General features: G+C 32.2%; 2 protein-coding genes across 11 annotated transcripts in view; one reads left to right on the forward strand and one right to left on the reverse strand.

The window, feature by feature from the left end:
* Positions 1-11639, forward strand: part of LOC111087986 — a 74026-nt gene that overhangs the window by 41319 nt on the left and 21068 nt on the right. For 3 of the 7 annotated variants that reach the window (XR_002612607.1, XR_002612608.1, XR_002612609.1), the window contains one exon: positions 10982-11068. The exons of the other annotated variants lie outside the window; for them this stretch is intronic. The gene's annotated coding sequence lies outside the window, so the exon portion shown is untranslated. The remainder of the gene's footprint in view (positions 1-10981; positions 11069-11639) is intronic. 7 annotated transcript variants of the gene reach the window in all.
* LOC106468285 overlaps positions 1-11639 on the reverse strand; it is a 31460-nt gene that overhangs the window by 11343 nt on the left and 8478 nt on the right. For 3 of the 4 annotated variants that reach the window (XR_002612606.1, XM_013928705.2, XM_022396619.1), the window contains 7 exons: positions 10961-11091; positions 8548-8668; positions 6459-6562; positions 4743-4879; positions 4527-4593; positions 3822-3968; positions 1559-1728 (listed from right to left, as the gene is read on the reverse strand). Coding sequence is in view for 3 of the 4 variants with exons in the window: in XM_013928705.2 (XP_013784159.1) it covers positions 1559-1728; positions 3822-3968; positions 4527-4593; positions 4743-4879; positions 6459-6562; positions 8548-8668; positions 10961-11091 (877 nt within the window). In the remaining variant the exon portion in view is untranslated. The remainder of the gene's footprint in view (positions 1-1558; positions 1729-3821; positions 3969-4526; positions 4594-4742; positions 4880-6458; positions 6563-8547; positions 8669-10960; positions 11092-11639) is intronic. The other variant, XM_022396620.1, reaches the window with a different exon arrangement.

Genomic DNA, 11639 nt, shown 5'->3' on the forward strand with positions numbered 1-11639 from the left:
TGAATAGTTGCAACACTTGTTCTTACTGATTGGATATTAAATGTGTTAAGTACCGCCCTTGATAGAAAAACTAACAAGACGGAATCCTGAATAGTTGCAACACTTGTTCTTACTGATTGGATATTAAATGTGTTAAGTACCGCCCTTGATAGAAAAACTAACAAGAGGGAATCCTGAATAGTTGCAACACTTGAAATTATTTTAGGCAGGATTAGAAGAAATTAATCTACGAGAACGTTTTACTAACCATATTTCTGTGCACCAGCAATACCAATTGTGGGGAGTACATATACCCGATTCGATTTTACTACTCATCAAGATCTCTACCAGCCTACCCTCAAATTGAAATTCTTCCAGGCAGGATTAGAGTAAATTAATCTATAAGACCTTGGATGTAGTCAAATATATCATTTGAAAGGGGTTTGACCTCCCGAGTCCAAACGTGTAATTAGATCTCGAAACCAGTCAAGAGATGATGGTACTATGAGATAAAAGTTTGTACTTGAAAAACCAAACAAACTCTGAACCATTCAATGAGCCATTATACCACGGCTAAAAATATTGGCTTTAAACAGTAAGCAAGGACAAACATACAATTTTAAGTTCCCTTCTAAAGCAAAAGGCGGCATACTGTTTGAGAACTAAAAGGTGAATAACTTAGTGAGACTAATATTAAAATACAGGTTTCACAAGCTTTCTATTAAATTTATGCCTGCCTTTAATACACCATTTTTGAGTAAAAAAAAGATTAACAAACAACAACAACAACAGGTCTGTACCATTGTAATCACCGTCAGTCGAACTCGACACCTATACAGTTAAAAAATTAAACTGTTAGGAAATAAACTTTACTAAATAGACAAACTTGATCAAGTTGCATATTCATAAGGCTGTTTACATGTGCATAAACTTTACTAAATAGATAAACTTGATCAAGTTGCATATTCATAAGGCTGTTTACATGTGCATAAACTTTACTAAATAGACAAACTTGATCAAGTTGCATATTCATAAGGCTGTTTACACGTGCTAAAATAAATAACAAAGTTAAATAGTTCGAGTTCACCTGCTACTCCAATTTCATCACCTTAATGCTGTAAATGATCATTTGAAGAAGACGTTGGTATTAAAATATAAGAGGCCAATACAAAACAAAATTTATGTTTGATGCTACACACATAACATGGGTTCTTTTGCATCAGAGAAACAGATAATTTACTATGGCTCAAAACAGTAGAATATAGTGGCCTATGTCCACATCCCCATTTCTTTTTTAAGCCTATCATTGCTGGGTACCTTTGCTAGCATATTAAGAAGAAACAAGCTCGTTAGAAAGTGATAATGCATTAGAAACATTTAGCAAATATCAAATTAATCTTGAACAATCAATACAGTTCGTTATTAGAATTCTGAAAATTGCTCAAGTTTTATAAATCTTCCATATTACATATTCCATAAAGACACCATTTATAAGATTACAAAGCCAAACAAGATCATCGTAAAATGACATCCAAGCAGCTACAGCATCAAATATTAAAAAAAAAAAAGGATGTCTTACTTGGCCTCTAAAGTGATAGTTTCATTATTGCATGTAGAAACAGGTGGCTGTGATGACTTTGAAATAAGAATGGGCTCTGGTGTTTGAGCCAAGGGGTCTTGCTGTAGCGTTGGTAGATCCCCATGACAGACCTCTCCCCATCTGTGGCAGATATCGTTTTCCATCTGGAACTACATATATTCAATTACTGAACATTTCGTTTAAATAATTCCAGGGAGACTGGATCAAATCATGTACAAACTATATGTAAGTTTATTAAGAATTTCAATCAGCATAAAACTGAAAAAAAGGAAATTGGATAAATAAATTTTAGGATCATAATGAATCCCTCTTAAAAACAAACTGTAAAGTCTACATACATTCTTCATAACTTAACTTAAAAATGCCAGAAAGTATCTTAAAAGGGTAATAACGAGGAGGAACAAAAAGTATTAAGAGAGTAAATTCAAAATGTTAAGACTACAAACAGTTTTAAAATATGAGGAAATCTGTTACTTCTATCTGTTTCCAATATACAACATTAAAAAAATATATTACAGGAGAAGTTTTCACATGGAAAAACTTTTAGCCTTAAAAGTTTCTAAGTTAAGTCTATGCCGAGTTAAAACATTTTGCAGGTATAAAAGACAGAATATTTTCACTTTAATGGTTTTTTACTTGCAGAGAACTTTACAAATCACACCTTGAACATTCTTCACAGAGAACTTTACGAATCACACCTTGAACATTTTTCACAGAGAACTTTACGAATCACACCTTGAACATTCTTCACAGAGAACTTTACGAATCACACCTCGAACATTCTTTACAGAGAACTTTACGAACCACACCTCGAACATTCTTTACAGAGAACTTTACGAACCACACCTCGAACATTCTTTACAGAGAACTTTATGAACCACACCTCGAACATTCTTTACAGAGAACTTTACAAATCACACCGCGAACATTCTTTACAGAGAACTTTACGAACCACATTGGAAACATTCTTTACAGAGAACTTTACGAATCACACCTCGAACATTCTTTACAGAGAACTTTACGAATCACACCTCGAACATTCTTCACAGAGAACTTTACGAATCACACCTCGAATATTCTTCACAGAGAACTTTACGAATCACACCTCGAACATTCTTTACAGAGAACTTTACGAACCACACCTCGAACATTCTTTACAGAGAACTTTACGAACCACATTGGAAACATTCTTTACAGAGAACTTTACAAATCACACCTCGAACATTCTTTACAGAGAACTTTGCGAACATTCTTTACAGAGAACTTTACGAATCACACCGCGAACATTCTTTACAGAGAACTTTACGAATCACACCGCGAACATTCTTTACAGAGAACTTCGCGAATCATACCGTGAACATTCTTTACAGAGAACTTAACGAATCACACCGCGAACATTCTTTACAGAGAACTTGATGAATTACACTGCGAACATTCTTTACAGAGAACTTTATGAATCTCAATGCGAACACATTTTGCACAGAATTTTATAAGTCTTAACATCTTGGAAAAGATGACATTTTGGAAGGGCAAATTCCGTTTTAAGGAGCTAGGTGTTAAAGAACTTGATAACAGTTTTAATAACCTCCAATCAGGAATCATTACTATACTTCTCTGATTAAAACTTGCAGTATATGGATATCGGTGTTTTTGTTTCTTAACGAAATTCAGATGTCTATGTTACTTTTTTTTAATCTGTTTATGCCAAGAGGAAAATTACATGTATTTGGATATTCATCATAGATAATTAAAAGTTTTGACAACAGAAATGTGGATGCTTAAGTCACTTTTTCTTTAAAGTTTACTTTCTCTGTGGCTCTAGACTAAATGTTAGTTTACATGTACTCAGAGTTGTTCATGATAAAACATGTAAACAATTTCTTTTTTTGTTGTTTTCTTTTTCATTATAATCTCAATAATCAAATATCATAAAGAATCTAATTATGGTTTTCTTTTGTATAAATAAACATTACACGTGACTACGGCAAAAAAAGAAGAAATAAGAAGTTAGCCCATAAATAGGAGAAGTTTCTCAGAAAGAAAAATAACAGAGTATTAAAACTTAAAAATCCTTCTGGAAGGAAATGATTAAGGGATAAACACGAGCTGCTTGATAGGCAGAAAAATGTCTTCGAATAAGAACAAACTGACTACTTTAATGTTGTCTTGTTTCTAAAAGAATGTTTCAAGCCAAATAACCAAATGAATGAGCTTTTTTTGAAACACTAATCACTGGCCTTACCTCTTTAGATTCCAGTTTTGCCCACATTTTGTGTAAATCGTGCAGCCAGTTATGTTGTACTGGATTTTTCAGCCTTTGGCAGTTTCTATTCTCAGAATTTTGTTTCTGAAATCCAGAGCCTGTGAAAAAGTTTTCAATAACATCTTCCTAGAAAATGGTCAAGATAAATTAGAAATATCTTGTACCAGTTCCCAAAAATAACAACATTTTCATAAACATCTTTAAATTACAAGTAAAGTCAAAAGGACACTTTTCTATATCCAAATTACAGGGCTAATTATAACACACACACACCCTTCCCAGTAAAGGTATTGAACCTTTATAATATTAGGCTTATCATCCAAATATAACTTAATCATAAAAAGAGGTTTGCCAAGTTATTTGTAGTTTTGATTTTCTTTAATGGGAGGTGAGGGGTCATTATGGTCACCCCTGTACAAAGAATGCAAAAGGATATAAATGAGAGAGAAAAAAGATAACATTATACCACAAAAATATGTAATAGCTGGAGCCTTCATTTCTGAATAGAATTTAAAGATGAATTTCTTGCCTGCTTTTAATAAAGTTATGAAAGAAAAATGTTTTCTGCCTATTAGTGACACCAACGAATAAAGCTATTTCTTGAAATCACGTGCTTTAAATTAAAATGTAAAATAATTTTCGTGTATATCTAGCTTACAGTAACATATCATTACAAAAATTTACCTTTTCCCATTCTTGCACATTTTTTGTGATTCGTTCACCAGTAGGGGACGTATTTACTGCTTTATCTCTGCAAGCAGTGAGAAAAACAGAATTGTTGTATGTAAAAATGTATTGATTAAAAAAAATTACTTTTCTAAAATCCACTAATCTTTTTAAGTAAATATCTCGTGTATATATTTCAAGCTAGATAAGGTTTATCCTTATATACTAAAGTACCTAATGAGTCTGAGAGATTCCCAAGATGTTTTTCCATTTTCACTTGTCTCGTGGAAATAATTCTTCTTCTTCTTGCTTCTCAGGTTTTGTTCTAACGAATGTTGTAGATTGCTACGGTGACTAAGCTGACGCCTATCCTAGAATACAACTAGAACATTTACTACACAAACACTAGTCTATAATCTGAAGAATGAAAATAAAATGCTTTCTGTCCACATTTTTTTTTTTCATTATTTTATTGGATTTCCCAGTGTTGCTTCTAGAATTCTTCTCAAGTGGTCCAAATCCACCTCTGACTTCAAGAAAGTGGGCCATTCATGTAATGAAGTAGGTCTCAACTTTGTGAGTCATAAAAGCATAACATGATCAAGTAACTTTTATTTGAAGAAACACTAAATTCAATCATTGATATTTGTGTCATTTGTGTATGTACTGAAAATATCTATGCATTCGTTGATAAAACTTACATTGGAGTCATAGCATCTTTTTGTCCTTTATTATTTCTATTTTTGCATCATTTTGATGGAAAAATGTAGTAATTTTTTGAAAATTAGCCGCTTCTTGGAACATCTTAGTACCTTTCATTTTTTCTGCCATTTTCAATCATCGATATCCCATAATATCAGGGAATCTCCCGCAAAACCAAATGATGTCATAACACAGCCATTCACATTCCTTTGCATATCTGAATGAGCTAATTACCATTTGGAATTTTCCACTCACAATCAATCGGAATCTATCGTCCTTCATAATACATTTCAAGGGTGGGCACACATGAAAAATAAAAATGCATACATCTATTTTTTTGTGTGTGTGAGAACTAGTATGCAGGTAAATGGTTATTTTGTGCCAGTGGCAATCAAAGTAGCAAAAATATGCAAAGTAGGTGTCCTAGAAGCAACAATGTTTCTTATTAGGAACAGTAAAAAAAAATGGATTTCTAAAAACTAACAATATGACAATGAGACTAATGTCTAATTTCTTTTCAGGTGATTCCTATATATTATAATATAACAGTGTTAAAATCAGAGTAATGAGAAATATGTGGTAAACATCTCAAACATATGTAGACTCTATAAACGTTCTCCTTCACAGCAATGTTTCTGCACATCTTTGCAATTTTAACTAATGAAATGTGGATAAAATAGAATTCAAATGTAAGGATTTGGCATTCAAATATCAATTTAGAAACTTTAAATTGTAAGTGCATATATATAAACATACTAACAGCAACATGCTTCTACTTACAAAAAAAAATAGCCATATAGAAACACTTTCACCCCCGAGAAACAACTTTTCCACGCAATATTGAATTGACTATTTTAATGAGGTTAGAAGTAGTCAACCTTCCTTAAGGCTTAATAAAGAAACCATAATCATATACGATAGTAGAGACAACCAACTGTTAATACTGAAAAAACTGTATAGATTAAGTTGATAAATATCAGCTTTCGTAATTGTGTTTTCAACTCATTACATAAATTAAAACAATTATGAATGAACTGTGGTGTTTGCAAACACAGAGTAAAACAGTTAAAGCTGAGCGTATTGTGTTTTGTGATAAAAAACACTAACGAACTGAACAATACTTGAAAAAACAGAACTCTGTATCTAAATTCTCTGTTAAAATTTGAGAGATGTGGGAAGACATGGATATTGAGGAAAGAAAGTGTGGAACTATCTAAACATTTATATCACACATAGCAGCATGCCAACCTTCAGATGTTTTGGCAATAGAAATCCAACAGACTTAGGTGATTTTTTAGCTTTTTTTGCCACCAGATGGGCTACTGCTCTTTTCAGGACAGCACGCTGATTTCCTAATAAAATATAAAAACATATATTGTTCTTAAACATGTTAGTAAGTTTCAAAATATGTCTTCCATAATATAGTAGCTAGATAAAAATAAACATTTTCTTGTTGTAACTCAGATAATCTATAACAACCATGAAATTAGTAACAAGCTAGTATTCATTAAGATGAACTTCAGATAATACTTTTATAGCAACCAATATCTATCTATCTATCTATCACAAGCAAGTTTGTACAAGTATTTCTAAAATTTACAACCTAAATAAAAACTTAGCTGGGGTCATTGTTCCATGAAATGTCTGAAATGCTACTTGTTCTCTACACCAGTAACACTTCTCATTCACTAATGTTACATGTTCTCTACACCAATAACACTTCTCATTCAATAATGTCTGTTGTTCTCTACACCAATAACACTTCTCATTCAATAATGTTACCTGTTCTCTACATCAATAACACTTCTCATTCAATAATGTTACCTGTTCTCTACACCAATAACACTTCTCATTCAATAATGTCTCTTGTCCTCTACACCAATAACACTTCTCATTCAATAATGTTACCTGTTCTCTACACCAATAACACTTCTCATTCAATAACGTTACCTGTTCTCTACACCAGTAACACTTCTCATTGAATAATGTCTCTTGTTCTCTACAACAATAGTACTTCTCATTCAATAATGTCTCTTGTTCTCTACAACAATAGCACTTCTCATTCAATAATGTTACAGATTCTCTACATTAATAACACTTACCATTTATTAAGATGCAGAAAGATTGTTTATTTATTTTTAAAATATTGGATATGTATTTTCTATCACAAGCCTTATGTAGATATTTGTGTTCAGGTAGTTTTCAATATAGATTTGTGACCGTATTATTTTTAACCACTCATATATTAGTTATAAACATAAGTGAAAGGACTTGTTACATAAAATTCAAAACTTGTGCATCGTTTGAATGTCTCGCTGATGTCTTAAAACTCCTGTGACTTGTGAAGCATGAAAGGTTTAAACACCTTACAAATTTCTCCCATACATGTAACATACCTGGCTTTACAAGTTTCATTTTTTGCTGTCTCTTTATTTTATATCCCAGATTATAAGTTGTATTCAAGGTAAAAACATAAGCAAGAGTGCAATGTACACCCGGATAACAACTGGTGCAACATTACTTAATAACCACACTACACGTTTCTGTTCATACAAATGAAAGGAAATGCTATAGAACAATAAGAAATTAACGATGACGTCTGTAATTCAAACTTCATGTCGAGAGACGATTCTTTATGGGATACCTAAAAGAAAATTTTATCATATACCCTTCTGCTGAATAATCTTAAGCTCCCTCCATTTGAACAGCAATTTGGTCACTTATGATAATTTTTGCTGTATCAAATAATGTAGTTTTTTCACAACTTCATACACTAGATAAAGTCTGTACCCAATAAAGTTAAACTTGTAATAAGGTTTTCTTCATGACCCATTCAAGCCATCTCAAAGCTTTATTAGTCTCAAAATGGGTACCTCATCATTATCTTTGAAGATATGTACCATCAAGCCATAAATACAACATGTACATGAAAAGGGAAAAAATGGACATGATTATTAACCTAGCCTGTGATATTTTGATTTAGAAACTAACAATTACCCTCACATAACAACTTATCAAATAATGAAGTAATTTAATATTCTAATACTCAAGCATCTTCTCTTTAAAACTTGCAGAAGCTTCCAAGGGTTCAGGAAAATGCAAAGAATTTAATATAAAATAGGAAATTTTCTGGGGAGGATGCCTCAATTCAAGTCCAAGTACCCCCTCTAGACCTTTTGGCAGCATATCCTCATCACTTCCCATTTCTTTCAACTTCCATATTCACAGAGAAATCTATTAATTAAATGCATGTATCTCCAACACAGCATCACAATATTATTTATGTATACGTGTTTGTTAGTTTCTTCTTTAATTACTTAATAAAATCAATACTTACCATCACCTGCTTGTGTACATTCCTCCTCCATTTTACACCATTCTAAGACTTTATCTTTCTTTACTAGATCTTTTGAAATAACCGTATTTTGAGTTGCTCGAGAAACTCTAGATTCAGAGATCTTAATGATAAAAAACAACACCAAGTTACTTTAAGTGTGAATGAATAAAATAACAACAACAAACATATATTCAAGAAATTCACATGATTATAAACAGATTTATTCCAATACTACAAAAATGTGCAAGAGTACAGCACATATTCTAATGAAAATAAAATACATACAGATTTTATGCTAAACACAGTTGAGTTCATTGATATGTCAATGAGCATGCAAAAAATACACTGAAGTGAAGGCTGATTTATGATTACAAATAATTAGTGCTATGAACAACCATTATTTTATATATAATGACCAAATGACTGAACATAATGACCTATCTGAACAATATATTGAGACTTCTTTTGCATCCTACTTTAGCGTTTACTCTACACCACCTATTTTAGTCATTTCTGTAATTAGATGCCTTGAGAATAACTTCTTTTCAGCGACATAACAAAGTAAAATAAGATTTTAATTCAATCAAAAAGTAATCCCAAGTATCAATATCGCTTGATTGAGCCACCATTGTTCTCATGCGCAAGTTTTGATTTGCAAAAGATTTCAGCAATGCAATAAACATATCTGTTTTTGTGGCTGTCTCTATTAGCACATCAGTGAGAACACGAATCAAGTTTCACATTTGTGTCTCTTGCATTGAGGCAAAGTTTCCAATATTTCTTCTGTGCATTGTTGAACGAAAGCTCTGACATTTTTGGTGGGATTTAAATCTGGAGAGTTCCAAATCCACATTCCACCACTTTTTCACAGACCACTCTTTCAAATTCAACAATTCTGAAAGTTTTGAGGCATTAATCAGGTTTTTCAAACCTGGCATTGCGATGTGTCGATTGGAAGACTTGCAATGCCAGGTTTGAAAAACCTGATTAATGCCTCAAAAGTTTCAGAATTGTACTCTTGGGTGTTTGACTCTTAATCATAGTGTTCACTAGAACTCAGGTTCGTGTCACATGTGCTGCAATCGGGATGGTTCAGAAACTAGTCACAGACATGCTCCGAGAATTCAATTACCTTTCATGTACTAAGGGGTGTTGCAAAATAAATCACATGCATTTACATTGTAATTTAGATCATAAGTTCCATAAAAATGGAAAACACTCAACAGAGTATTTGCAGAAAATAATCTTGACATATTGGTAAATGTATCACTCAAATTATTGAAACAGTACTCTGTTACCAATAATATAGTCAACAGTATTTTAGGGTGTGTTTACAGACATACTGATTACAAGTCAAAACAGGTAATCATCTCTCTATACAAATAGCTAGTTAGGCCTCACTTGAAATTCTGTATGTAGTTGTGGTATCCTTATTTAAGAAAGGATACTAACTTATTGAAAATGGTTTTGAAAGAACTACATGAATGATTCAAATGATGGAAGGGTTATCTTCAGGAAAAGGTTAAGATCTCTTAACTTAGTTTCTCTTGAGAAAAGAAGGATAAAAAGTGATCTTACCGAAGTATAGAAGATTATCTGAAGGATGAATAGGATAAAAGCCTCATATTTCATTGGGTTGTATTCTGAAGATAATAGGATGAGAGAATGCTATTTTAAGATTTAGAAAATGCAGACTAGGCTCCAATTGACAGTTTGATTTTTTCTAACAGAACTAACATTTATGTATTGTATTAGATAGTAGTGGAGGCCAACACTTGATACCAGCTAACAACTTAAGTTGGGGGAATCGGTTATTTCCTACAAATAAACAGTGGGTTTAAAAGGTTTACGTTTTCAAGGGTGGATAAGCAAGGACAATACTGAAGAACCAGGATTTATTCTACTAATTGGTTATCATCTGCTGGGAAAACAAAGAGAGAGAGAACAGCCTAATCTTTTAAGTGAAATAACAATTAGCAATAAACAGATAAAAGATGAATTAATCCTCCCTTTAAAGCTTTAAACAATTTCTTTACACATCAGTTACTTTTATTTGCTTAAAGCTTTAAGGATTCACATAGTCTAGCAACAAAACTGAATATGACAACATCATGGTAGATGTTTTCTAACTAACTTACTAACTTGGTACAGAAAGAAATTTCACAAAATGCTCCTAGCTTCCAACGAAATATAGCTTTATTTTCGAGTTTAGAGAAAAGCAAATCATTTTAAGCATTACAGTTTATACTCTCTGTAGATAAAACCCATGCACACTTGAAGTCCACTATGAACTATAAAGTATTAAGTAAGTTTAGAGAAAAGCAAATCATTTTAAGCATTACAGTTTATACTCTTTGTAGATGAAACCCATGCACACTTGAGGTCCACTATGAACTATAAAGTATTCAGTTACCTCTTTGCTTATCAATTTCAGATCTTTCTGGACTTCTTGAATTTGGTGACAGATAGTTTGTAGGACCTTATCATGATGTTCTTTATGATTCTGGACTTCTTGGTGCAGGTATGGTACTGTTCTTGACTGATCTATAAACATTAAATAATGCAATATTAAGAGCAGTAGTCACAGAAGCAACACATGTATTAGATAATTATGGTAAAGGATGCTTTGTGGGAATGAAGATAATGGATTTATAATAGTGCATATTAATACAGCAATTAAGGCTATACACACACACACACACACATATATATTTAGTCAGCATACAGATACCAGTGTCATGATATAAAACACCGTTTGGTTTAAATATTAGTGACTAATTTATATTTTATTATTTTTAAGTTTTGTTATAATAAGAGTTAAAAGCAGACGATTGTACAAGCTTTTGTTAATAATTAATTGGTGTCAAGAATATAGAAAGTGACCAGACGACTAAGTAATAAAGATATAAATAGTATGAGACAATCGGGAAGCAGCAGACAGACAGTATTAGACAGATAAAAGCAAAGAGAATATAGTTGGTGTGAAGTTAAGTAATGTAAAAGTAACAAGCCTAACGATTGACATAGGCCTAATGTTTGATATATATATTAGAGTGAAACTAACAGTGGAAAAGGAAATAAGAAAAAATAAG

The sequence above is a fragment of the Limulus polyphemus genome, unplaced genomic scaffold (assembly GCF_000517525.1).
Source record: "Limulus polyphemus unplaced genomic scaffold, Limulus_polyphemus-2.1.2 Scaffold2947, whole genome shotgun sequence".
Taxonomy (NCBI): Eukaryota; Metazoa; Arthropoda; class Merostomata; order Xiphosura; family Limulidae; genus Limulus; species Limulus polyphemus.